At 47.3% G+C, this 27,846-nt stretch overlaps 1 protein-coding gene, 1 long non-coding RNA gene and 1 pseudogene across 3 annotated transcripts; 2 read left to right on the top strand and 1 right to left on the bottom strand.

The window, feature by feature from the left end:
• Window positions 1–283: 283 nt before the first annotated feature.
• Window positions 284–7,275, bottom strand: LOC131497761 (uncharacterized). Its single transcript, XR_009255129.1, has 3 exons — window positions 7,077–7,275; window positions 5,306–6,191; window positions 284–859 (listed from the first exon to the last, which is right to left on the bottom strand). It is a non-coding gene; the product is annotated as an uncharacterized LOC131497761 (long non-coding RNA).
• Window positions 7,276–14,624: 7,349 nt separating this feature from the next.
• Window positions 14,625–27,295, top strand: MSL1 (MSL complex subunit 1). Of its 2 annotated transcripts, XM_058705152.1 has the most exons (9): window positions 14,626–16,037; window positions 18,513–18,736; window positions 20,030–20,412; window positions 22,320–22,367; window positions 22,827–22,891; window positions 23,525–23,592; window positions 24,032–24,156; window positions 24,325–24,397; window positions 24,757–27,295. In XM_058705152.1, exons 1-9 carry the CDS (start codon window positions 15,270–15,272, stop codon window positions 24,845–24,847), a joined length of 1,845 nt encoding a protein of 614 aa, XP_058561135.1. In that variant the 5' UTR covers window positions 14,626–15,269; the 3' UTR covers window positions 24,848–27,295. The 2 variants fall into 2 exon arrangements, with proteins under 2 accessions (XP_058561136.1, XP_058561135.1); XM_058705153.1 differs by lacking the exon at window positions 22,320–22,367 and having other exon boundaries at window positions 14,625–16,037.
• A 112-nt stretch (window positions 27,296–27,407) lies between these two features.
• Window positions 27,408–27,561, top strand: LOC131498674 (U2 spliceosomal RNA; annotated as a pseudogene).
• Window positions 27,562–27,846: the final 285 nt, after the last annotated feature.

The following is a 27,846-nucleotide window of genomic DNA, read 5'->3' as shown; positions in this document are numbered from 1 at the left end:
AGGGGATATATTAAGAATAGTTTAGGGGTGCCTGGGTGGCGCAGTCGGTTAAGTGTCCGACTTCAGCCAGGTCACGATCTCGCGGTCTGTGAGTTCGAGCCCCGCGTCAGGCTCTGGGCTGATGGCTTGGAGCCTGGAGCCTGTTTCCGATTCTGTGTCTCCCTCTCTCTCTGCCCCTCCCCCGTTCATGCTCTGTCTCTCTCTGTCCCAAAAATAAATAAAAAACGTTGAAAAAAAAATTAAAAAAAAAAAAGAATAGTTTAGCTCATATAACTTCGTACAGTGACAGATGGTAACTATGCTTATCGTGGTGAGCACTTTGTAATGTGTATAAATGTTGAATCACTATGTTGTAAAAAATAATAATAAATAAAATAAAAAATTTTAATTAAAAAAATGAAAAAGAATGGATTAGTTCAATGAGAGTGGGGAAGGCCTCTAAAGAAATTGTGTACAAACTACTTAGGAATAACATCCCACTTCTCCATTTACCTGCTTGAGCAATGTGCACTTCTAAGTACAGTCCTTCGAGAGTCATCCACCATCCTAGGCCAATGCTTCTGCAGTAGATGCTTTGGGGAACCGGAAGGAGGATTCTCCTTCCAGAGCCCAGGATCCCACTCGCATCACAGGATCCAGGAGGTGCATGGGCTGTCCTTGGCAGTAGAAGACTAGGTCTCAGATCATCCTCTTTCTGGCATGGGGGTCCTCCTCCCGGGTTGGGGGTGGTGGCAGCCAGCACATGCTATGCCAAGGCCATCTTGTCCAACCTTTGCTATGTTGCTGCTGGAGCCTACTGGTGGTTTTCTCTTCCAGGTCCAGGTCCGGCAAGGCAATGACCTGTTGTCTGTCCTTGAGCCTGTGTAGGACGCAAATGCAGGGAAGTGTGTGTAGGGAGTGGGGGGGCGGGGACCTGTGTGCCTGCCTCTGTTTCCACCTATTACCACAAGCTCTAGCTCAAACTCTCTATCCAATGTCTCCCCATTTCTTGGGCCACGGCAGATCTCTGTGTAGCTGCCCAGGGAGGCCAGAGGCTCATGACAGTCCTTGTGAGCAGGATGGACCTCAGAGGAGCCATGGCCTGGGCAGACATTAGGGGCCATGTGTAGCTTCTAGGAGGCTTACATAAACACTGGCTGGGATGGGAAGGGAAGAGGGGGGGTGTAATGGGCTGCCCAAGAAAAAAGCAACCCCCGCCCCTCCAGCTCATACTGCATGGAAAGAAGGAAAGCTCATTTTCCCTCCTCCCATCCCTCTCCCCTAGTCTGCAGCTGTGAGTTGGGCCGGAAAGACTGCAGTATCTTGGGGGAGGGGTGCAGGAGAAGGAGAGAGAGAGAGAGAGAGGATGAGACTTTGCGAATTTGGGATCCCCCCCTTCTTCTAAATTGGGGGGGGGGTGAAGGGGGGAGAAGCAATTTGCCAAAGAGATTTTCAATGCCACAGGAAGGAGCTTTGGCTCATTAGAATGCGCAGTTTGCACCCTGAAAAAAAAAATCTGTGCTGGTTGCAAAAATGCAGACTTGTGTAGGGGCCCAGCAGAGATTAAAAAAAAAAAAAAAAAGCACTAGCTCTGCAATGCAGGATCTGCGAAGTTTTGGTGCGATGAGGAAATGTGGGTCGTGCTCACTTCATTTGCTTGTTCCTGGTAACCTACTGTCCGCCTGACTCCGGCATGGTCTCATATCCCAGCAAGAGGCACTGCTGCTCAGAAACGGGGTCACGGGCAGGGGGCCGGAGCAGAGGGCTGAAGTGGGGGGTTTGGGGTTAGTCCTGAGAGAAGGACTCTATGGGGCTGGGAGGGCCAGGTGGATGGGAGGGGACACTTCCATGAGGCATGGAGGCTGAGCTTTTTCACATTAGTGTTTGTTCTCCAGCCCGGACAGGGGTTAGTGTGAAATTCTTCCAGATCCCCCCAGCCCCCACCCTGCCCTCAGTGCCTCCCTATCCCCCATTGGCAAAGAGACTTTCCTTCTCCTGTCCCGCAGACCACTGCTGCAGAAAGAACCCTGGCTTCGTGTCCCTGACCCCACAAATCCCTGAACTCTCTTTGTTCTAATCCTGGAATAGGCACTTGCTGCATGTCTGTGTGGCATCCTCCTTCCTAGAAAAAGGGGACCAGGCAGTCTGATTTTGGGAACCCAGGCTACAGGGATACCAAGTCTTGGCCCTGGGCTGACATTAGCACATCAACTCCAAGGGTACGGTGGCCACTCTGTGCTCTTGGCTTGGGGAGGCCCTTTGTCATCTGGGGCCTAAGGCGCTGGGCTGTATATACGCCAAGGGGCTGCCTGGGAGGAGAATATGCCTGGGGAAACCTTCTTTCTTTCCTGGGTATTTGCTCCCCCAGTGGCTCAGGAGAAACAAAAGGAGGCAAAAGCAGAATAAAAAGCTGGGAGATAAGGAGAAGGGAGCCTAGTGCCCTTTTGCTCCTTCCCCATCTTTTCTCCTGTTTTTCTGGCCCATGGAGGACAGGGCCGAGGGTGTTTGTGCCGGCAAGGCTCACGCGGGCTGCAGGGTCACATGGCCTGGGCATGTGCAGCCTGCTCCATTTCTACCACAACAACTCGCTCATAAACAGCCCGGCTGCTGCGGCGGTGGTGGCGGAGACATGTGCAAGCGAGGGGGTGGGGCACGTGGCCCTGCCCAAGCCAAGGGAAGGCTCTCTCTGAGCCCTGCCTCTCCCCTCCCCATGCTGGTGCTGCCTTGCCACAGGAAATTCCTAGTGCTCCTTTGCTGCTGCTGCAAAACATGTTTTTGGGAAGTGACTTTTAACAAGGATGGAGTCGACAGACCATTTTAAATGACATAGAAGAGATAATCAGTCTGACACAGACTTCTTCTCACCCTTGCCCTATCTTTCTTAGATCCCTATACATGTTGGGGTTGAGGGCTGAGCAGGAGTCACGTGTTTTCAATTCTCACCTGTTTCTTCCTCTTAAACTACGTAATATTGGAAACCAACCAGGTCCCCATGGTGAGCACTGGGGCAAGGGGCTATGCTTCCCTAACACAGTGGTTCTCAGGATCCACTGGTGGTCCAGGATTGTAGTGGGGTCAGCATCACCTGAGAACCTGTTAGAAATACAAATTCTCGGGGCGCCTGGGTGGCGCAGTCGGTTAAGCGTCCGACTTCAGCCAGGTCACGATCTCGCGGTCCGTGAGTTCGAGCCCCGCGTCAGGCTCTGGGCTGATGGCTCGGAGCCTGGAGCCCGTTTCAGATTCTGTGTCTCCCTCTCTCTCTGACCCTTCCCCGTTGTTCATGCTCTGTCTCTCTCTGTCTCAAAAATAAATAAATGTTAAAAAAAAAAAAAAAAAAAAAAAGAAATACAAATTCTCAGGTCCCGCCCCAGGCCTACTGAATCAGAAACTCTGGGGGTAGAGCCCAGCAATCTGGGTTGTCACCAGCCCTGCAGGTGATTCAGATGCATGCTCAGGTCTGAGAAGCACTGCTCTGAGGTCTTTGTTCCCTAGCAAATCAGTCCTGCAGGATGTAGCCCAGGATCCACTTTCCCCTTTTGTGCTTCTTCATCTAAGTTTGGCCAGAGAGCACAACCAGATTCAGTTTGACAGTATAAAAAGCGTTTATCGAGTGCCTACTATGTGCGAGGATTCTGGAAATGAGAGCAGGTGAGTAGTAGGAAAAGGGAGGGGATGGTACTAGGGAAGAATAAAGAAAGTGAAGGCTAGGGAGGTAATTATTTATCCTTTCTTCATCTTATCTACTTTTCTCCCTGTTGTGAAGCTTTATTTAGAACAGTTGATTGTGGTTTAAATTGTTTGGAGGCTGGAAGTAGAAATTGGTCCTTTGTCTATTTTTGCTGGCCATGGGAACCCCAAGCTAGTTAGAGCATAGGTCCTTGACTCCCCATGCATAACTAAGAGAATACGAGCACCATGCACATGCACATGCACACGCGTGCACGCGCACACACACACACACACACACACACACACACACGCTCCTGGGGATTTCAGAGACAGGGGTAGGGAGAGCCAAGAAAAGGAAAGAGGTCTCAGAGGGGTGGAAGTACCCCAGGCAAAATGAGTTTAACAGATAACAAGCAGGAAAAGTCTTTCAATGGGGGAGGGTGGGGACAATTCTGGCCTACTCCAGCTTCCTGAGACCCAGAAACTGTGACCAGAGGAAGCAGAGGGTCTCTAAGGCAAATCACAAAGGCTCCTGAGAATGAAACCTGCACCAAACCAAGGCGAAATGGGGGAATGGACTTCAGATCAGAAGGGCTTCCTTTCACAGGCAAACAGGACAAGGGTAAGGCACAGCCCCTCTCCTGTGACCTCTTCTCCTCCATCACACATTGTCCCTTAAGAGCAGAGCTCCCATTACTGTCTCAACCATGACTCGTTGACTCCTGGCCTCTCCCTGCTTCAGCTTCATTTTTTTCTTTAATTTTTTAATGCTAATCTATTTTTGAGAGAGAGAGAGACAGAGAGTGAGGGAGTCACAGAATTCGAAGCAGGCTCCAGGCTCTGAGCCGTCAGCACAAAGCCCGATGCGAGGCTCGAACTCATGAACCCTGAGATCATGACCTGAGTTGAAGTCGGACGCTTAACAGATTGAGCCACCCAGGTGCTGCCCCCTCCCCCAGTTCATTTTTTGAGGAATACGCTTTCCTCTGGTTCTCACAGAGATCTTTCTCTCACTTCTCTCTGCAAGGGTTCCTCTCTGTGCCTGAAAGGCTCTGGGCTCAAGGAGCAGACAGCCCTGCAGGCTCAGCCGCAGTGACCTACATCAGCTCTCCCCTAGGTCCTGGGTGTGGGGGCTGAGGTTTCAAGATAGGAACTTGGGAATCTGGCACAGGTCTGCAGATGACGTCAGGGAGACAGGCTGCAAAAGTGGCACTGAGGGACTGCAAGGCAGGGGGTACTGCAGGACTGAGTTCTCACTTTGTCATTTGTGGACAACGGCAGAAGACAATCCAAACCTCACATACAAAAACATTTCTGAGCAGTGACCTCTTGGATAGGAGCCAGAGGTCTCTGACAGGTCTGACCTCTATTCGCTAGATTTGGAAGTGGTTTCTGCCTGCTCCCCATTCTTGCTGAACTCACCCTAGTCTGCTGCATCTGGCTGGAAAGATTACCTTGGCCTTGATGTGGACCAGTGAGTTCAGATTTCAGCTGATTTATTTCAGGATATGAAGGCTGAGGAGAGGTGGTCAGATATGCAGAAATCTACTCCGAAGCTTTACTATATAGAGACCCATGTAATTTTTTTAGATCTGAGGTTCTGAGAAGTATCCAGAAGAAGCCCCACAACCGAATTATCATTTACAAACCCCCTTACCTCAGGACCCTGGCAGTTGAACCTCTCCTTCCAGCTACAGGCTCCTGGCACAGGAAGGCAGGTTCTGAAATAGGTGTTTTCCCTCTCTCTCACTATAAACCACAGTATTTAGCATGCCCATCGCCTCCAGATTGTGGATGTTTTGCCCTGGCAAGGAAATGCTATTGTAGGGGGAGAAATTAGGTGGTGGTGACAGAGAATGATAGATGAGCCTTTTACTTGGGGGGGGGGGGGGGGGGGCAGGGAGGGAGGGAGAGAGGGCGTGTGAGCGAGCGAGCCCGAGCTCATGAAGGGGAGGGAGAGCACGCAGGCAGTGCCGGACTGGATGGCTCTCTCTCTCCAAAGGGCTTCCCCTCCGCCAAGCCCCACCCCCAAAGCCCAGGAAGTCCACAGCCTGGCACCCAGCCAGGGTGAGAGCATTCCTCAGGACTCTGACAGGCTGGGGGGTTGGGGGGAGATAGTGGTGGTGCTCCCACCCAGAGGACAGCGAGAAGGGAAGGAAACACGCGGGGGAGGAAATGAACACAGAGAAGAGGGTGAGGGTAAGAGGTGGGGAGCTAGTTCCCAGCGCCACAAGTCCTTTTCAGAGAGAAGGGTTGAGGCTGGATGCCTTCCCAACGGCCATGCGAAGGGTCTGCAGCTTCAGAGCAGATGACCTCCAGGTCACCTCTCTGAGCAGGGTTGTCAATGACGTCTCACGCTGTCCTCTGGAGGTTCTCTCTCTTCCTTCCTTACTCTAGGGCTGTGGTTGAGCTCGGGAGACCCAGAGTGGCGAAACTCTGGAACTGCAGCTGGGCGGGGGGAGGAGCTCAACGCGTCTCCCTCCGTCTTTGCACCAGGGCCCCTCCCTTTTCCTCCGCTAGGCCCGGGACTCTGGAAATAGCACCTGGTAATGGGAGTGTTGACAGATGCTGAGTTATAGGAGAGCAAGTGTCCCTCGTCTTTAATGTTCTAGCTTAACTCGCTTTTTGGCTCTTTCCCTTGAAAATAGGCGCCCTAGGACTCCTCCCACTCCCTTCCATACATTGCTCCTTAACATGCCCCTGGATAGCCTGCTACTTGGCTATAATAAAGTCTCCCTCTTTGAGCCCCAGGACCCATAGCCTCTTGGACCTCTATGACTTTGAAGGACAAATGGCCCTGTGATAATTGTGATTTTATTTTTTATTTTTTAAAAATTTTATTCTGAGAGATAGAGAACAAGTGGGGAGGGGCTAAGAGAGAGGGAGACAGAATCTCAAGCAGGCTCTGCACTGTCAGCGCGGAGCCCCATGAGGGGCTTGAACCCATGAACACTGGGATCATGACCTGAGCCAAAATCAAGAGTTAGATGATCAACCAACAGAGCCACCCAGGCATCCTGATACTTCTGATTTTAAATTTACCATTCCCTACTCTTCCTTCCCTGAGCACTGCCTGATAGATAACTCTTTCTCCTGGTCAGCTTCCAAACACATGCCTTCCATCACCCCAATTTCCCATGCAACCTCTCAACCTCACATCTCATGTGGGGGAAAGGGGTGGGAAGGAAAATGGACAAAGCTAGGTCAGAATTGTTTTCCAAGGAAAACCAGTTCTCTCTGTTTGGTTTCATTTGACCTATACTCCAGCTTTTCCTGGTTAGTCCTCTTGTTCCTTGCTGCCCTCCTCACCTCTCCCTCCAACATGATCCCCTGTGCTCTTCCCATCCAGGGAAAATGTCCCTAATGCTGAGAAAAAAGACTCCACTTTGGTAACAATTTATGTCAGCTCTCGAGGAATACCAACTCACAGAGGAATAACTGCTTCCAGTGTTGTTGGGGAAGGGGAGGTGGTGGAGGAGGCAAGAAGCAAAACATTCACTCTAGAAGAGGCCGTGTTCCCATTATCCAGCCGGTAATTAAAGAACTCTTGGTTCTTTTCTGGTATCTGCGGATCTCAGAGAGCTCTGCCAAGAACAACGAAGAACTTTAAGGGAAATAGGAGTTGGAGTAGAGGTAACCAACTGTGCAGTGAGGGACTAAAACTTTACCCAACTCCACCTCCAAAGTCGTTTTCTTTGATGATATCCCTTCTCTTGAATTGCCTGTTTTATTTACTTTTATTTTTTAAGTTTATTTTTTTTAGAGACAGAGCACGTGAGCAGGGAAGAGAGAATCTCAAGCAGGCTCTGCACGGTCAGAAGGAGCCCAACCCTCCGGCTCAAACCCATGAACCAAAAGATCATGACCTGAGCTGAAATCAAGAGCAGGAGGACCAACCAAGTGAGCCACCCAGGCACCCCACCTCATCTTTTAAATTGCATGATCCTTAATGTTATTAAGCAGTGAACTACACGGCATGAAATCATTTTAAGTAGATACAGTCACATTCCCTTCTTGCACTGCACACCTCAATCAACTTTTCTCTTCCTCCCCAGGTTGCTGCCCCACATTCACCCTGAAGGGGGCACTTTTGTTCAGTCGTTGGTGCCAGAGAAAAGGGAGCCTCAGGAAGGAAACATAACAATTGGTCACGTGTTGGGGGGGTTCTCGAAGGGGTTGCTGGGACAGGGAAGGGAGGTCCACGTGGAGTGGGCGGAGCCTGCTGAAAGTTTTGGCGGGGCTGGCAATAGGAGAAAAATACCCAAATTTGAGTTGTGATTTTACTAAAAAGAAAAAAAAGAGGCAGCAGAGAGGGTGTGTCCTGCCCTCAGAGAGGGCCCTGCAGAGGGGAGAAGGGGGGCGGCACACGCGCGTCCTGCTCGCGGAGGCCTGGAACGCAGGGTAGAGTTTCTGCCAGAAAGCTCTGAGCCATATCGGGCTTCGGAGCCGGAAACCTCCGTGGCTCCATGCTGGTTTCCCATCCCCCATCCTCTCGGAGAAGGGAAAGGTGGCCTCTCCCTCATGGTCTCATTTCAGAGACCATGTGGAGCTGGGCTAATGCCAGCCACGCAACCCCAGTCTTTATTTACCTTTCCAAGAGCCTCAGGAAGCCGCCCAGATGAAGCCTCTCTCCTTGGGGAGAAGCCAAAACAAGCCTCTTTTTACTACCTAGTTCTGCCCTACTGTTAGCTGGAAAACAGAGCTTCATACAGTCTTTAAACTGGAAGGGCCTTAGTGATGATCTACTTCAATTTTCTTTCTGGTCTGGGAAAACCAACACCCAGACAGGTAACAGGGCTTACTACCTGCTCTTTCCACACCATAGACACTCAGTTCCAAGAATATAGGTCATAGAAATGGAATTCGCCATCCTAAATCCTTAGAGTAGTGATAGTATTGGCTTTAACTCCATCCATACCCTTAGCCAGAGGGCAAAAGGAAATGATCATTAGCCCATTATGGATAAAAAAGGCAGAGGATTGTTTAGGGACTTGATTTATGGGTCCTACGGTTTTCCTAAGTGCTCTCAACAGGGGGCAGCTCCACCTTTCTCCCTCTGCGCCTTTACTGTTTGGTATCAGGGCCCTTACATGTCTTAGTTCAGGGATTACCACAGTTTAAAAATCTAATGGTTTGGAAGCAAGAATTCTTAGAAGAGCTTCTTTCCCCAGGATTAAGTTTTCTGGTGATTTATTTACCTCGTCCTGTGACTTGAGATCAAGATCAGACCTCCAAATCCAAAAAGTCCAGACTTTTGGCTTTGGAGGAGAAAAGCATGTTTACTTAGTCTGGAGTAGTGAAATCTTAGACTTTGGATTTCAGAGCTGTAAAGTTTCCAGAAAAAAAAAAAAAAGTGGGGGGACTGATGTAGAATTGCCAGTGTTCTATTTTGCCAAGTAAGGACATTAAAAAAACTACTACCACCAATTGCTATTTATTATCACCATCATTTCACAAAAGGAAGTACATTTTAGCACACACAAAATAGGAAACATATAATGTCAGAATAAATAACAGTTCTAAGCCACCCTGCATTGATTCACATGAGTACTGCATAGTGCTTTGCTTTTTTTTTTTTTTTTTTTTTCCATTTTGTTGTAGATTGGTTCCAGTTTGGTCTATTGGTCTTTAGACCAGTGGTAGCAAACTGCAGCCTGAGTGCCAAATCCAGCCCAATGCTTCTTTTTGTATTTGCCCCAAGCTAAGCAAAGCTAAGCATTTTTGTTTTTTTTTAATTTTGTCTTTATTTAAATTCTACACCCAGTGTGGGGCTTGAACTCACAACCCCAGGATCGAGAGTCACATGCTCTATGGCCTGAGCCAGCCAGGTGCCCCTAAGTTAAGAAATTTTTTTTAATTTTAATTTTTTTTTAATGTTTGTTTATTTTTGAGACAGAGAGAGACAGAGCATGAACGGGGGAGGGTCAGAGAGAGAGGGAGACACAGAATCTGAAACAGGCTCCAGGCTCTGAGCGGTCAGCCCAGAGCCCAACGCGGGGCTCGAACTCCCGGACTGCGAGATCGTGACCTGAGCCGAAGTCGGATGCTTAACCGACTGAGCCACCCAGGCGCCCCTAATTTTAATTTTTTAAAAAGACTTTTGGGGTGCCTGGGTGGTTCAGTCGATTAAGTGTCCAACTTCGGCTAAGGTTGCCATCTCGTTGTTCGTGAGTTCGAGCCCCATGACAGGATCTGGGCAGACAGCTTCAGATTCTGTCTCCCTCTCTCTCTGTGCCCCTCCCCCACTTGCCCTGTCTCTCTGTCTCTCTCAAAATATACATTAAAAAAAAATTTTTTTTTTTAAAGACTTTTGGGACACCTGGGTGGCTCAGTAGGTTTAAGTGTCCAACTCTTGATTTCGACTCGGGTCATGATATCACAGTTTGTGAGTTTGAGCCCAGCGTTGGGCTCTGTGGTGACAGCATGGAGCCTGCTTGGTATTTTATCTCTCCCTCTCTCTCTGCTTCTCCCCTGCTCACATTCTTCTCTCTCTCCCTCTCAAAATAAATAAGTAAACATTTAAAAAAAACACAAATTTTGGGGTGCTTGGGTGGTTCAGTCAATTGTCTCATTTTGGATCAGGTCGTGATCTTGAGGCTCGTGAGTTCAAGCCCCATATTGGGCTCTCTGCTGTCAGCCTGCTTTGTATCCTCTGTCTCCTCTCTCTGCCCCTTCTCTGCTTGTGCTAGCTTGCACACTGTCTTTCTAAAATAAACATTGGGAAAACATATTTACTTATTTATTTGAGAGAGAAAGAGAGCCAGAGTGAGGAGAGGGGCAGATGGGGGGGCGGAGAGAGAAAGAGAGGATCTCGAGCAGGCTCCATGCTCAGCACAGAGCGCAATGCAGAACTCAGTCCCACGACCCTGGGATTGTGACCTGAGCTGAAATCAAGAGTTGGATGTTCGGGGCGCCTGGGTGGCGCAGTCGGTTAAGCGTCCGACTTCAGCCAGGTCACGATCTCGCGGTCTGTGAGTTCTAGCCCCGCGTCGGGCTCTGGGCTGATGGCTCGGAGCCTGGAGCCTGTTTCCGATTCTGTGTCTCCCTCTCTCTCTGCCCCTCCCCCGTTCATGCTCTGTCTCTCTCTGTCCCAAAAATAAAAAAAAATAAAAAAAAAATAAAAGAGTTGGATGTTCAACCGACTAAGCCACCCAGGCGCCCTAAGAATTTTTAAGTAGTTGAAAAATCTAAAATAATATTTCATGACACATGAGAACTATGTGAAATTCAAATTTCAGGGTCCCTAAATAAAATGTTATTGAACGGTGGAACTGTGATTGCGGCTTGCAGTCTCATGCCAGAGCCTTTGTTTTTAACTGTTGAGTCTCCCATCTGCCTTAAAAAAAAAAAAAAAAAAAGTTTATTTATTTGCACAAGCAGGGAAGTGGCAGTTAGGGAGAGAATCCCAAGCAGGGTCTGTGCTGTCGAGGCAGAGTCTGATGATGTGGGGCTCGATCCCACAAACTGTGAGATCTTGACCTGAGCTGAAATCAAGAGTTGGATGCTCAACTGAGCCACCCAGGTGCCACCACTTGCCTTTCCCTCTGTATCTCCACAACCGTGGTACTTTACATTAACAGTCATCATAAGCTACCCTTATTCATTCACATGTCTTTTGCAACACAATAGCAGAGTTGAATAGTGTGAGAGCCCCTATGACTGTCAAAGCCTAAAATATTTCCTGTCTGGCCCTTTAAGAATAGGAAGGCCAAGGGGTGCCTGGCTGGCTCAGTTGGTGGAGCATAAAACTCTTGATCTCAGGTTGTGAGTTTGAGCACTGGTTGGGTGCAGAGATTACTTAAAAAACACAAACAAACAAACAAACAAACCCAAAAAATTGGTCAGCCAACTCTGGAAAGTTTTCAAACTTGAGGGGCATCAGAATCACATGGAAGGCTTGTTAAAACACAGACTGCTGAGTCTCACCCCAGCATTTATGATTCTTTAAATCTAGAGAGGCCTGAGAATTTGCATTTCTAACAAGTTCCCAGTGACGCTGATGATGCGGGACCACATACCACTAGTATCCTAGATTAACCACGTGTCACCTCACACTTAGGGTAACAGCCTTCAAATTGGCCTCCTGCCTTAGGTGCAAAGATATAAATATTGAAATTAGCTTTCAAAAACAAATCTGGCCATTCTCCACTTTGCTAGAAATCCTTTGATGCTTCACCTTGGCTGAGAAATTATCCATTCCTTAGCTAGGCCTCATAATCTGTTCTCAACCTACCTTACCTGCTTTATCCCCTATACTCTCCACTATCCAAACTAAACTCCAGCCAATTTCTCTCATTTACTCCAATCTATCCATTTATCCCATGCCTTTGTAATGCTCTCACTTCTGTTTGAGAGGTCTTCCTATGGTCTCAACCTTTAAGATCCGCCTCAGTTGCCACTTCCTCAATTCCTTCCAGATGGTATATTCTATCTTCTCTGTACTCCCAGACCTTATTCTTCCCTAGGTTTCATTTTTACTATATTAATGTTAAAACTGTCACTGTCAACCAAGCTAAAGGTCAAGGGAAGATGCTTTCTCTTAATATATCTACATAGCTCATTTATTCATTCAATGAATGTGCCAACTTTGTGCCAGGTATGGTTCTAGGTGCTGAAGGTATAGCAGTGAAAAAACATGAAGCTTATATTCTAGTGAGAGAAGATATAAGCAAGGTAAATTACATGGTTAAAAGTATTAAGCACAAAGAAGAAAAATAAAGCAGAAAAGGAAGGGAGGGAGTTTGGAGGGGTATGTGAGTTCACATAGGGTGACCAGAGAAGGTCTGATGAAGAGATGATATTCAGTTAAGAACTGAAGAAGTGATAGGGCAGGTGGATATTGGAAAGAAGAATGATCCGAGTGGAGGGAATAGCAAGGCAAAGGATGTGAGCAGGCAAATACCAGGCGTGTCTGAAGGACAGTAAAGAGAGGAGTGTGGCAGGAGGGGAGTGAATAGGGGAGAGAAGAGTAAAAGTTGACGTCAGAGAGCAGTGGCCAGAGGGCCACATCCTGTAGGCCGTAATAATGATTTTGTTCTTCTTCCAAGTAAGATGGGAAGCCATGAGAGGATTTTGAGCAGAGAAAAAACATGATCTCACTCATGTCTTATCAGGATCACTATGGCTGCTGTGCTGAGAACAGATATGAGGCAAAGGTTGAAACTGAGAGACTAATTACAAGGTTACAGCAATAAAAAGGTGTGATACGACTATAACTTAGACTAAGGTGGAAGTTGTGGAGGTGTGTGAAGAAGTGGGATTCTGGACATGTATTTTGAAGGGCAGTGGGATTGGAGATTGAGTGGGTATTAGGTGAGAGAAAAAGAAGGCTGTAGAAGCAGGATTTGGAGGAGGGAAATTCAGGAGTGAGATCTTAGATGTAAGTTTGAAATGCTGATTAGACATCTAAATGGATATGTCTCCTAGACAATTGGATATATGATTAGGGGAGGAGTCCAGGAAGAAGATATAAATTTGGGAGTTGTCAATGTAGAGATGGGATTGAAAGTCTAGACACTGAAAAAGAACACCATATTCCATGTGCCTCCCACCACACCCGCCTTTATTGGTATCCCTAACCCCAATGCTTCCTTTGCAGATCTTAGGACATACAGTCTGGTGGAAGAGGGCTGGGGCTCTCTTGGCATCTTAACACATGCACACCCACTTGTTTAAAATTTTCAGTGCTTCATGCTTTGGGCCCACAAGGCCGAGACATAGTTCTAATTAGAGGTTTTCACATCAGGCCAAAGAATGTTAGTCATCTCCATCTTCATATGGATCGAAAAAAAAAATACACCTCAACAGAAAAACAATCAATTAAAACTACTTAAAAGTTTTTCCACGTGGAACTGAAGACTTGTTGCCTAAGTTGCATGGAAAGTGAGACACACAAATACACACACACACACACTGAACACTGAGAGATAGGAAGAAGTGCTCCACATAAGAGAATATGCAAAGTATTCCTATTCCCAGTAAAGACAGAAATCCCTGGGGCGCTTGGCTGGCTCTGGCCGAGGAGAAAGTGAATCTTGATCTTGGGATGGTGAGTTCAATCCCCACATTGGGTGTGGAAACTACTAAAATAAAATAAAACAAATAAACTTAAAAAAAAAAAAGTGATAAAAATCCCTTCCGAGATTTCCTTTTTGCTTCGACCCTTCGTGAACCTCCAGCAGATGCTAGAAGTGACTTAAGAAGACTGGGGAGATGGCCATTGGGAAAGAACTGTCGGTAGTTGGCAATACTTCATTCTAGGGAGGTTGTGGCAAGAACTCCCTAGGCAGCAGACATCATGGATTTTCCTCCCTCTGGGAACCAGAGGTCCCTCAGTTTCTGGTCTGAATCCCTTAGAGACAAAGAACTTCATTCTCTCCCAGACCAGAGTGGGGCTGCTGGGGAGTGGAAGGGGTGGAGGGGTTAGAATTCTACCCCCAGGAAACACCCACAGGCTCAGACAGGAGCCCGAATCCTGACTCTGGTCCAGGAGGCGTGCGGTGCTGCTGCGGGGGCCGCGGGGCCCCTCCGGCGAGGGCCGGGCCGGCTGCCAAGGTGCCCGGGGAAGGGGCCGCCCAGCGCAGGCCGGGTACGTGGAGCGCTCCGTACACTGCCTCGAAGGGCGCGTCTGCTCCTGAAGCCCCCTGCCCTCCTCTCCGCTCCATTCTCTCGCGTTCCTTTTTCCCGGGGAACCTCCACATTCCCCATCTTCCCAAAGCCGCCCTCGCCTTTTCTTCCCTCCCCCGACCCTCCCCCGAGTACCCCCCTCCCTCCGCAGCCCACCTTCGCCTCGCTCCTCCGCGGGCTCCTGGGTCCTCGCCCCTCATCCCTGGCCTCCCCTCGCCGGCCCCCAGCGCCCAGGGCCTCCGCGGCCCCCTCCCCGCCCCCCTCGAGGCAGCGGCGGCCCCTTTCACAATAGCGCGGCCCGCCTCCCTCCTCTAGCTCCCGGTTCGCTCCCGCCCGCTCCCCGCCTGGCGCATGCGCCCTCCGGTCGGCGGCGGCTGCGGCGGTGGCGGCTGCGAGCGGCTCCGTTTTTTTAAAGGGAAACGCTGAGGCGCCGGGGGTGACTGTGGGGGAGGGGGACCCCGAGCCGCGGAGACCCCCGGGGGAGGCGACAGACCCCCCTCCCGCAGTAGGAGGGCTTTGGGCGGACCCATCCCTCCCACCCCCCTCCTGAGGAGGAGCGGGGGGAAAATGGAGGCTCGGGGCGGCTGAGGCGAGCTCCGGGGCGGGGGGCCGGGGCGGGGAAGGGGGGGTTTGGGGTGGGGAGACGAGGCGGGCCCGGCCGGGCCAGGGGGGGCCGAAGCGAGCTCCGGGGATGAGCTCGGGGGCGGCTGGGTGCGAGCTCCTGCCTCTGAGGCGAAGGCGGCGGCGGCGGCAGCAGAGGCGGCGGCGAGGCCCCCATGGGCCGGCGGCGGGCCTCAGCCGCGGCCTCCACTTCTCCACACGCCGGCGGGATGGCGCCCGGGCCCCGGAGGAGCCGCGCTAGCCGAGGCCTGCTGCCGCGCTGCTGAGGCGAGCCCGCCAAACTCCCCTCCCCCTCCTCCGTCCTCGACCCCCCACACCTCGCCCCTTCCCCACCCCCTCCTCCGTCTCGGTCCCCGACGCTGCTCCGGACCACTATGACCATGAGATCCGCAGTGTTCAAGGCGGCCGCGGCCCCTGCCGGCGGCAACCCTGAGCAGCGACTGGACTACGAGCGGGCTGCGGCGCTGGGCGGGCCCGAGGACGAGCCCGGGGCGGCCGAAGCCCACTTCCTCCCCCGGCACCGTAAGCTCAAGGAGCCGGGGCCCCCGCTGGCCTCCTCCCAGGGCGGGAGCCCCGCGCCCTCCCCGGCCGGCTGCGGCGGCAAGGGCCGGGGCTTGTTACTCCCGGCCGGGGCGGCCCCTGGGCAGCAGGAAGAGAGCTGGGGCGGCTCGGTGCCCTTGCCCTGTCCGCCCCCGGCCACCAAACAAGCCGGCATTGGGGGGGAGCCAGCGGCCGCGGGAGCTGGATGCAGCCCCCGACCCAAGTATCAGGCGGTGCTGCCCATTCAGACGGGCTCTCTCGTGGCGGCGGCCAAAGAGCCTACGCCCTGGGCTGGGGACAAGGGTGGGGCGGCTCCCCCAGCTGCCACCGCTTCGGACCCGGCGGGACCCCCACCACTACCTCTGCCGGGGCCGCCACCCCTCGCGCCCACCGCCACCGCCGGGACCCTGGCGGCTAGCGAGGGCAGATGGAAGAGTATGAGGAAGAGCCCTCTCGGGGGTGGCGGCGGCTCGGGAGCCTCCAGTCAGGCCGCCTGCCTCAAACAGATCCTTCTGCTGCAATTGGACCTCATCGAACAGCAGCAGCAGCAGCTGCAGGCCAAGGAAAAGGAGATCGAGGAGCTGAAGTCAGAGAGAGACACGGTACGGGAGGGGTTAATCGGCGTTCAGGATGAAGAGCGAGTTGTGCGCATGCTCGGGGGAAGGGGGCTGTAGGAGGTTAAGGTATCCCTTGGTTAGGGGTAAGGAGGCTGGCCACCAGCAAAGGAGTAGCTTAAGTGTCGAGTCCCTGGGAGCCAAGCTCACAGACACGTTGGGTCGGAGGGAAGGGTTAAAGGGCAACCTCCCAGGGGGAGGGGGAGGGGAGGTTTCAGGTGCCAAAGGGTTAATTTAAAATGACAGCCCCAGACTTGTGGGAAAGACGTTTAGAGTGGGAAAAGATCTGATTTGTGAGGGGTTGAAAATGCAAAGGTGGGAATGCATATGTGGTGGCTTTATGGAAGGGGTTAATTGAAGGAGCTTTTGCTTTTTAGAGATGCATTTTGAGAGGAGAGGGACATAGCAGCTGTTGCACTGCTGGAGCATCTTCTGACAGGAGGGCAGTAGGCCTTTTCACTGGCAGAGAGGCAGAGGTGATTCACAGTGGAATATGACCGCCTTTGATTTCAGACAGTTTTTAATGGGAATCTGAGTTATAAAACATGACCCACTGACTAGCTCCCTTGTATAAGCATTGTGTTTAGAGGCCGGTAGATTTTAAGGCATCAGGGGAAAGTAAGTTTATTAAATGTATAAAGTAGACCCCCTCTAAAAAAAAAATCCCTATTTTAGAATCTTAAGATAGTAGGGCAGTAATTTATTATTTCTTTGTACTTCTGAGGAGCACGACTATATAGGCTTGTTTTCACTGCAGCAGTAGTCAAAAGCTCCCTATGCATTAAAACAAATTCTTTCAGATATCAGGAAAACTGTGTGTGTGTGTGTGTGGGGGGGGTATTACTGTGCTAGCATACCTTACAGCTGCCTAAAAATAAACATGGTTTCTACAATTGTTGTGTTCACGCTGCAGCAGTCTGTCTCTCTCTCTCTGTCTCTCTCTGTCTCTCTCTCTCTCTCTCTCTCTCCCTCTCTCCCTCTCTCTGGCGTTGTGTGCGCCAAGGGCTGAGCAAGGGAGCAGAGGGCTATTCATTTTGTTTGCTTTACAAATGAATCGCATCAAGCAGGGGCTGTTTTATTGGAGAATGCATTCTGCAAGGTGGAATGGGAGCTGGGGCAGGTCTCATTAAAATATCTCATAGTGTTGATTTGTGGAAGTTACTCAACATGGAGGTGGCCCTGCTTAGCTACTGTACTGCAGTCTAGGGGTGCGATGGTACTGTAATTACAACCCATCATATCCTTACATGGTGGAGGGGGAGTGGGGCGAAGAGAAGGACCAGTGAAAAAGAAGAAATCAAGGAAATGTCACCCACAAACCGTGGATGAGTAATGTTAAGGCCGGGAATCAGAACAGGAGATGAAATGAGAGTATGGCTGACTGGGGCGGGGGGTGGGGGTGGGGAGCCCCCCTGCTGATTGTGGAGGTTTATGCTCAGTTCCTGAGGTAATGGCCCCTTTGCAGACTTTCCTAGGCAGTAAAAGTGGGGTGAGTTAAGGATAGAGTATCAGTCTGAACTTGGCATTCACTGTTTCTGTTGTGTATTGCAGTCTTAGCATTGCTTAAGCTTGTTTCTCTTATTCCAGTTGTTGTTTGGCCTCTACTAAAATCTCTGCAGCTAAGGAGATATAATGAAGACAACATTAATATCGCTGTCTACCCAAATAAAATTCTTACTATAGTGTTTAAAGAGCATAGTTGGCACCTTTTCTCAGAACATTTTAATATGAAGTTTCCAATGGTAATAGACTTCTATTTTCTGTTTGATTATGTAGTTCTCTCTTTAATTAGAGTTAAAAGACTTTGTTTTAGTTAATATTTAGATAAATGGGTAGATTTTTTTCTGGTATCTCAAGTGTAAAGAAATAAGCATATTTCTGATCGATGGGATTACGGGCACTGGTTTCTATTATAATTCTTCCAAATTGAGTATTCATTGTTTAAATGTCCTGTGCACCACTTTCAAATCCCTCATGGCACTGGGACTGTGAGCTTTTAATTCCTTCTCAATATATTCTTTGGACTCTGCCCTTGTGTATAGATAGCATTTTGGAGTGAAAGGAGAGAGGATAGGATTTGGAGAAACTTAGGGCCTCCTAAAAGAGCATAGGGTTAATTCTGGAAACTCCCAACCTGACTTGGAGCCACATGGTTAGCAGTAGCAGAGACCATGCCATGTTGTGGCCCCTCCCAGAAAAGAGGATCTTCTTTCAAAAGAATGAACTACAAATTCCCCCATGCCTCTCCTCAACTAGTTTAGCCCTAAAATTAAGCAGAGTACCTTTTCTTCTCTACTGTGTTTAAGGAAAACTTTTCCAGTTAATGTCTGCCTATTAAAAATAAGTTAAATTGCTATGGTCCATGGAAAAAGGCAGAAGACCATACTGATGCCTAAACGGTGCTAAGTACCTGGGTGTAATTGTTTGTGTGTTAAGTCTGCATTTTGGCACTCTCTCTTTTAGCTCCTTGCTCGGATTGAACGTATGGAAAGGCGGATGCAGCTGGTAAAGAAGGATAACGAGAAAGAAAGGCACAAGCTGTTTCAGGGCTATGAAACTGAAGAGAGAGAGGAAACGGAGCTATCCGAGAAAATTAAACTGGAGTGCCAGCCGGAGCTTTCCGAGACATCCCAGACTCTGCCTCCCAAGCCTTTCTCTTGTGGGCGGAGTGGAAAGGGACACAAAAGGTGTGCTGATAACTTTGTTACACTGTCTGGACATGATGAGGACACTTGTTTCCAGTGACTGAGAGTAGGGGATTGAGATTTAGGAATTAGTTTTAATGCAGCCATATCCTGAATTAAGAGGTCTTCCATGCTGAGAAACTATCTTGAAACATTCTTGCAGGCTATAAAAATCTTTTAGGAACATTGTGGTCACAGTAGTAATTACCAAATGCAGAGTATATCACAAAGAGAATGGGCAACAAATGTGGCAGCTGAGTTTCTTAAAGAAAACTATAGCAGTTGACATCAAGTTAGGAAGTGTTAAATCATTCTTTCATTGTGTTAGGTACACTGGTGGACAAAAAAGTAAGATCTAACTGTCCTTGGACCCAAAGAGATTAGTCAGTCTAGCTGTAAAGGTGGCATAAATTTGGCCAACTTGGAATTCAGCTGCAATAAAATGTGAAGGTAGACAACAGTGATACAAAGTAAGTTTTGTGGGATTCAGAGACATTAAAGATTATTCTAAGGTAAAATAGCGAAACTTTTAGGGCGAGATGGATCTTGAAAAAGAAGTATAGCATTTAGGTTGGTAAGCAGGAAACGAGACGGCATTCTAGGAATGGGGATTTGGGGGAGGAGATTGGTGGGAGAAAGAAAGCTGGTAGATAGCAAGAAAAACGAAACAGATTGTAATTAACATGGTATAGAATTGATGGAAAAAATAAGAGACCGGTCTCTGGTTGACAGGAATTTTCTTTAAAAAAAACAAATTTTTTTTTTAATGTTTTTATTTATTTTTGAAGGAGAGAGAGACAGAGCATGAGCAGGGGAGGAGCAGAGAGAGAGGGAGACAGAATTTGAAGCAGGCTCCAGGCTCTAAGCTGTCAGCACAGAGCCCGATGCGGGGCTCAAAACCACAAACTGTGAGATCATGACCTGAGCCAAAGTCGGATGCTCAACCAACTGAGCCACCCAGGCGCCCCAACAGGAATTTTCGAAATAAGTCACAGAATAGTGGCACCTGGTGTTAGCGAAAGGGTCTTGAATAAAATAAGACTCTTTTTAAGTTTAGTAGGCAATAAGATACTATTAGAGGTTTATGGAAACTCAGTTGTTCAATAAAGACTTACTGAGGGCCTGTCATATATAGTGGTAAGCATGAGGCTGTTCCTGCTCATGGTTGCCAACTGAACCAGATGTTTAGATATTTAGATACCTGAACTAGTTTGTTCTCTTGCCCCAAAATGTAATCAATTCAGATTTTATTCAAGAATCAATACATTTTATAATGTTTTCTTCCCTATCTAATAGGAAATCCCCATTTGGAAGTACAGAAAGAAAGATTCCTGTTAAAAAGCTGGCTCCTGAATTTTCAAAAGTCAAAACAAAAACTCCTAAGCACTCTCCCATTAAAGAGGAACCCTGTGGTTCCTTATCTGAAACTGTTTGTAAACGTGAATTGAGGAGCCAAGAAACTCCAGAAAAGCCCCGGTCTTCAGTGGACACCCCGCCAAGACTCTCCACTCCCCAGAAGGGACCCAGCACCCATCCCAAGGAGAAAGCCTTCTCAAGTGAGATAGAAGATTTGCCGTACCTTTCCACCACAGAAATGTATTTGTGTCGTTGGCACCAGCCTCCCCCATCACCGTTACCATTACGGGAATCCTCTCCAAAGAAGGAGGAGACTGTAGCAAGTAAGGCATAGAGAACACTTGCTCTTATACCCTAGTGGTGGCGGTCAAGCTAACAAGTGTGAAAATGCCTTTGGCATTTTTAAAAAAGTGCAATCAATAAAGCAGAGTTCTGTCAAGAATGAGTAAGTTAACAGCCAGAGACAGACACTGTGCAGGCATTGCAAATAGATGGAATTACAGCAAAATGTGCTCAATGTATTTGCCTGCTTACAACACTGGGAGATGTGTTTGCCAGTAAGTTGCTCATCACAAGAGCACCAGACTTGGGGGTGTAATCTCCGGCAACTTGCATGCCCTCTGAAAGAAGGGTTTTCTGTGCTGTGAAATGCATAGAACTTATACTTTGCCATGCACGACTGTTCCTGCAATTGATATTGTGTGAAACCTGGGAGGGTGGTCTTTGGGTGTTCTCAGGGGCCAATGGTAATTTTTGGGTTGGGGAGCCAGCTTGGGGTGGGGAATTTCACCTGGGCCTCCGCTCTTTAACTATATAAACATTTATCTGTATCTCTATGTCCCGGTCTGGGGGGCAGGAGGAATCTGCCAAAGACCAACAGTCTTACTTTATCTTACTATACTTCACAAAGGTTCTAAATGTGAAGAGTTTACTTGGATTGCAGTAGCCCATTGGTTGTTCATATATTTAAATAAAATGGTCTACAAACTATTTTTCAAACAATAAGGACTATCTTGGGATATCTGAGCTGCTTGGGGAGGGTGTGGGGTGTGGGACCTTGGTCTTCATTCCCTTTTTTTCTTTATGGCTTCCACACAGAGATGCTCCCTTATCTCCTACATCAACCAGTTAACTGCAATGTGCCTTCAATTGTGTAACGTTAGTCTGACAGTCACTGTGGGTACTCCGGGGTGATGGTGGGGGAAGCCTTCTTGAATAGAGCCACAGCCCCAAGTTTCTACCACTGGGTCTTGCCCTAGCAGGGATGGGGATGGGAATCCATTCCAATAAGACAAGAGCATTCTCCAGGCTTTGTTTGGCTGTTCTGGTGACAAAATTAAGTGGGGAAGATAGATTACTCTTCTTAATTATCTAAAATACATTAGGCCTCACACTTGAGTACATGAGATAGACCAGGATCCTGATCTAGGTTCAGGTTTTTTGTTGGTTCAGTCAGTTGAACAGGTTCATCCTTAATGGTTAACCTTCTTGCTGCCATGGCAATGCTGTGTAACAACTTAAGAGAAACCGTGAAGCAACTTCCCATCCGGGATTGGGAAATGGCTTGGTCCAGAGCTGTTCTGTTTGACTGGCTGTTTTGAAAACCCTATCTGTCCTAGTACAGAAAATTCCAAACACCTCTGAGATTGTGGGCATAGCAGTACAGAAAGAGTCTGATTGGGGGGATCCCAGCCCTTTGAGGAGCCTGAGTTGTGAATAAACGTGTGAATCCTTATTCTTGATGCCCCTATCTCAAGAGGAAGCTCAATGGCTTGTTCTAAGGAAGCCAAAGTCTTTGTGCATGTTGTTCAGGCTGGACCAGCAAGGTAGTTTGTTTGGAGGGAGGAGGGAGCTGTTTCAGAAGACTACATATGTAAGTTTTGAGAACACTGATCTTTTATTTGAAAAATAGGGTCAACTTTTACTCACCTGCCATGTTCTGAGTTTAAGGTTTGATATCCTTGGCCATCAACTGTTGCAGGGAAACCACCCTAAATAATGAAGAAAAGAAGTCGTCTCAGTGTAAAAAAAAAAGTGGTGGGCTTATTTTCTTTTCTTTTGTCTGTTGTTCCCTCTTCCCCTCCCCCAGAGAGAAATTCTCAAAAGAACAACTCAAAAAAACCAAAATGGCTTCCTAGTGAGAACTTCAGTGATGATCCTTTCCTCCATTTTGGGTATGGGCTTTTTTTCTTTTTACACTGAGATGATTCTTCTTTCCTGCATTATTTAGGGTGTCTGATGCCATCAAGTGTTGCAGGAGAAACTTCAGTCTTGGCTGGTGAGTAGAATAGGAATTGTGCTGGCTGGGCCTGGGGTGGGGGTCGGGGGGATGGTGGATGGTGGGAGCTGCGTTCCCTGTCAGTTGGATGTGGGAGAGTGAGATTCCTTGGTGTATGATTACACTATAGACTTCAAAATGACTACAAATTTCAGTTGTTTTTCAGGAACTGCAATAGCATCCATTATATGAATTGTCAGGTATTGGCTTAGGGTTTTTTGTGATCCTGTGTTTGGCAGACTGCTGCACTGGCATTTTAGGTTCTTTTTATACCATAGCAAGGACACTGAATATGGCTTCAGGCGAGGCCATAGAATGGATTCCTATCACTTGGTAACTTGGTCTTATCTGGGGAGAGACCTCTTGTCCTAGTGAATAGTAGGAGGGTTGTGTGACCTTGGATTTAAGGGTGGTTCCACCCCTCCTCCCTTTCTTTTTCTTTCTTTTTTTTTTTTTCAGTTCCTTCTTGGAGGGACCACTCAGTAGAGCCTCTAAGGGACCCAAATCCTTCAGACCTTTTGGAGGTAGGTACCCAAGACCTGTCAGTGGAGGGGAGTGAGGGACAGAGTAGAAATGGAGCTTTAACTTGAATGTGTTATAGTAACTGGATGGATGGGTTAAATAACTCTAAAGCCAGAAGGGAACTTGCGTGATTATATCTAATCCAACTCTTTTGTTTATATAGAAGAGAAAACTGAGTTTCAGAGTGGTAAAATGATTTATTCAAAAATAAGTAGCTAGGGAGTGCTCAAAACAAAATGAGATTTTACGTTAAGTAGAAAAATTAGCATGTACCACTCAGCAACAAAATCATATATTCCAAACTCATTTGACTCTTAAAACAGACTCTTGCAAAGTATGGAGGTAGGAAGGGTTTATGGCAGTCTCAAGGGTTGTTTCAGTTTGATGTGATTTTCACCTTGGAAAGTTAAGGAAATAATTTTGAAATGTGGACAGTCTAAAAGGGTGGGTGTGGGGAGAAGCATATGTGTTTTGTTGATTCTGTTACCAGGAGGTTCCCATGACATCCATAGAACTCACAGACTCAGGTGGGACCTGCAGGGAAAAGATTTTACATTCCTGGAAGCTGGAGATGAGTGCTATACCCATGTGTCACGTGGTGATAAATACTTTATTAGCTGCTGTTCTTTACACAGAACCTGGATGACAGTGTGTTTTCGAAGCGGCATGCAAAACTGGAGCTGGATGAGAAGAGAAGGAAAAGGTGAGGCTAGAGGTACTCGTCCTGGAACACCTGAGCCCTAGGACCCTGACCTCTCTCATCCATGCTGTGAAAAGTCCTGGAGCCCCTAACACCCTTAAATTACTGGCATCCCAATTGGTTGAGTATCTTAGTTTGAAGTGGTAGTTGTCGTAAGTAAAGGTGTTTGGCTTCTTTTTCTTTGTGTACGCCCTTCTTCAGTTCCACTCTCTGTGGAACACCAACACATGATTTGGACTGCTAGACCGACACAACTCTTTCCTGAACCGGCAGACAGTTCACTTTACCACCCCCACCCTGCCCACCCCATTAAGAAGAGTCAGCATGGGTCTCACCGGTGTCTGGATTGTGTTAGTTGCTTTTATAGAGCAGGTTTTCAGTAATATTGGGTTTGTTTGTTTGTTTGTTTGTTTGTTTTGTTTGTCTGGTTTGTTTTTCCCAGATGGGATATTCAGAGGATCAGGGAACAAAGAATTTTACAACGACTGCAGCTCAGAATGTATAAAAAGAAAGGAATTCAGGAATCTGAGCCTGAGGTTACCTCATTTTTCCCTGAGCCAGACGACGGTAAGTTCTGTCTATGTAAGAGAATAGTGTTTTCAAAGAAGGAAAAGGGTGCAAGGCTCCAGGGTACAACTTGCTGTGAATGAGCGAACAGCATTTTGGAGCAGGTGTAGTTGCTAGACATTTCCCCTCTATGTCACTAACGAGGTCCCATTTGGCTTTCTTCCATAGTTGAAAGTTTGATGATTACCCCCTTCTTGCCTGTTGTAGCATTTGGACGACCATTACCCAAATTAACTCCGCAGTAAGTACAAAGGTTTTTTTTTCCCCCCCTCCCCTGTCAGGTAGCCTGCACTCCACCTCCTTTTTAGACCTCATGAAAGCCTAGATCTAAGGCAGAACAGGTGGCTTAAGGATAGCCATGGTTTTTTGACAGTGATAATTAGGAGGATTGCTTTTTGAGTTAGAAGTAGATTATTCAGTCATTTTAATAGCAAACTGTTTCTCTGGCTTTGAGGCAGGAAAGACCATCCAAACTTGGAACTTGGGAGTCAGAATTAGGAGTGGTAAGGGGCATATAACTCTTTTTTAGAGTTAATCTCATGTCCACACTGAATCCCTTCTAGTCTTGCAAGTTGATTTCCTTATCCTTTTTTTTGCCAGGAATTTTGAGCTGCCCTGGTTGGATGAGCGTAGCCGATGCAGGTTGGAGATCCAGAAGAAGCAAACACCTCACCGGACGTGTAGGAAATAGCTGGGCTGGCAAGAACCTTCTGTCTTCAGATAGTTGTAGCATGCCATTCCCAGAGAATGGCAGAGACCTGTATATGTGACCTATGTCCTCATGTATGTTATCATTCGCTGATAATGCCCTTCCATAGTCCCTTGATCTTGGTTTTGTTTTCATCACTCTGATTTCACAAAAACTCTTCCATTGGGCTAATTGTGAATTATGGAGGATGATTGGGATTTCTTTTCCCTTTTTGGGAATATGAGCTCTCAAGCTAAATCTATAGGATGGCAGATTTAGAAGCCTCAGGGGTCTGCTTCTATACATTTGCCTATGTTAAAGGGGCAAAAGGGCTCTTTTCGTTCGACTTGTGGAAGATGAAGCAACCCCTGCCTTTAGAGCTGTGCCTGCATGGCACTCTTCACGCCCTGGTGTACCCTTCCTTATAGTTCTGAGTATAGTGATGTTTACCCGAAAACAAAACAAACAAACAAACAACCTCACCAGGAGCTTAAGGACCAGATGAGGAATAAAAAGTGAAGTGATGAAGCAAGTCATCTTCACAGGGTCGAAAAGAGATTCAAGAGTTGGCAGATACACGTCTGAAAAAACAGTTGTTCTCTTAAAACTATTCTGTGATACAGCCATGTGGGAAGGGATATTTGGCTATGATTATTTTGTAAGTTAATGAGTAACTGAATTTCTTCCCCCACCCCTCAAAAAAAATATTCAGAAAAAAGAATGGGGATGGTTAGTTTTGGTCAAGTTATGGCTTTAAACAAAAGCAATTGGCATCTGAGGATGGCATGCCAGAACCTGTACAGATGTCCTTGTGTCACATCACTTCTCAAGTATTCCTTAGTTGGGCTTTATTCTTTTAGCTGAGCTCTTGGTGGTGGGATAGAGATTTAGGGAGGGTGGGGGGGTATGTGGAAATATGTGCTTCCTTTGGCTGGCAAATGTCTACATCTTGAAACAAACAGATGTACCTAATGAGCTTCTCCATTCACTTTGTAAAAATAGATTTGTATGTGTATCATCTTGGTCCCCCTTCCCCCCATTTTGTTAAAAAATTTCAGGACAGCACTCCAGGCCACTTTGGTCTCAGTGTAAGATCCCTGTAACTATCTGGAAGGAAAATAGAGCCAAGACCTCTGGTCTTAAATATATAGGAATTGCCTTTCTTTAGTCTTCATGACTATTGTGTGAAAACAAGTAGGGGTCTAATCTCCTAGAAGGTAGGGGCTTTTATCCTTGAAGAGAATATGTCCCCAGATTATTAGCACTTTTAGAGGAGAAGCCAAGGTATGTAGGGTGTGTGGCCGGCCCATCAGTGGAGCATGAGAGAATGGGGATATCATTGTGGGAAGAAAAGAAAAGTTCCTCAGGGGCCTCCCACTGCTAAAGATTTTTGTGAGATGTTGATCTGTGCTCCCTGGGTTTGACTTTTAAGGGAGTTATTCCGGCAGCACATGTAGTATTCTTGGATGATCTTGCTGCTTTTATTTCTCCTTCTGTGTGTGTGTGTGGCTATGGGCTTTCATTTGTAACTCCATCTGCTTAGGAGAGTGGGCTCTCCACAAGGGAACCTGCTGTGAACTTCATTGCAGCAAGAGTGTAGAGAGAAATAGGACTTGTTCCACTAGGGGCTCTCATCTCACACCTTAAGGGGAGGAAGGAGATTTCTAGAAAAACTGGGCCAGATTTTCTTTGTTCTCCATCATTTTAATATGGCAAGCTGTTTGGCTTTCCTACTCTGATCTATGTTATGTTCCTTTATAATGTGCCCAAGAAGAAAAAAGACCAATCAGTGTCTCTTTACGTTGTTCCTTGATTCCTCTGTTTCTTCCTGATTTTCAGCATTTGTTGGATTCCTAATTTGGATATGGGTTAGCAAATTTAACCTTTTATGTTTGTGCCCTACCCAGGGAACTCCCCAGGTTCTGAAATTGAGCTAGACTAAGAGGAATCCATGAGGTGCTATCTGGCCAGACTTAAGTGGATTCTATTTCCTTGGTTCTCCCTATACCTAGGACTGCTTATTTTATTGTCCCCTCTTCTAGATCAGTTCTCCTTTGATTTGGATGTGTTGAGGTTTGTTGAGGAGGTTGGAGAGTAGATTAGCAAAGTTCCAAGAGCGAAATTACAGTGTGTTAGAGTGTGGGGGGAAAATTAGTCTTATTTTTTCCCTACATGGGATACAACACTGTGAAATTCAATCTTCAACTACGGCCCTGCAATTCTCCTAAAACATAGTTCTTTGTTTCTTTCTTTAACAACGTTTAAGCTAGTGTTAATAAATTAAAAAGAGAAACTGCTTGTCTGTCCACTTCAGCTTTGTTTTATGCCCATTTCATATTGTTGTCTGTGTTGTAATTCATACTTTTGATACCATTTCTGATGTGTAAAATTGGTTGTCTTGTAAATATCTTATAAAGAGTTCAATTGTAAATAAACTATTGTGGCTGTTAATTTTTGAACTTCTGCTTCAATTTATTAGATTTGTTGGGAAGCATTAAACAGTTCTGCTTGTAGATATTAAAAGATTAGAAAAAGAAATGCATTTTCAAAAATGAAGAAACACATCGCTTCTCGGCCTTTTGGCTAAGATCAAGTGTAGTATCAAAAATGGAGAAACACACCATTTTCTCTTTTATTTGTGTATGAGCACAATGTATGTTTTTCATCCCTCTTTGTTCTGTGTTCTCTCTTCCACATGCGGTAAGTGGCAACTTTAAAAATGAGATTCTAGGGTAGGATACTTAGTGCCTGGTGTCTAAATGAATAAAACCTAGTTGAAAAGACCTTAGAGGTCATCTAGTCTGACCGCTAATACATGATTTCCCCTTGACAACATTCCAGACAAATGAAGTCCAGCTTCTGCTTCAACTTTTCATTTTTTCCCTAAATGTTAGAAAATCCTTACTCACTGATAAAATCTAACTTTTTGTAACTCGAACCCATTGGTTCTTGGTTTGCCTTCCAGGGTGATGAAAAAAGATCAATTCTTCCTGTTCCTCATA

This window comes from Neofelis nebulosa, chromosome 16 (assembly GCF_028018385.1).
Source record: "Neofelis nebulosa isolate mNeoNeb1 chromosome 16, mNeoNeb1.pri, whole genome shotgun sequence".
NCBI lineage: Eukaryota > Metazoa > Chordata > Mammalia > Carnivora > Felidae > Neofelis > Neofelis nebulosa.
Note: the sequence above shows the minus strand (reverse complement) of the source record. Positions and strands in the feature narration are given on the sequence as shown.

Excerpts from the sequence above, each read along its gene's own strand:
- MSL1 (XM_058705152.1), top strand. The coding sequence starts at position 15,270 with ATGACCATGAGATCCGCAGTGTTCAAGGCGGCCGCGGCCCCTGCCGGC. Across the intron at positions 22,892-23,524 it reads ATCCTTCAGACCTTTTGGAG|AACCTGGATGACAGTGTGTT; the intron begins GTAGGTACCCAA and ends TTCTTTACACAG. Across the intron at positions 24,157-24,324 it reads TTTCCCTGAGCCAGACGACG|TTGAAAGTTTGATGATTACC; the intron begins GTAAGTTCTGTC and ends TTTCTTCCATAG.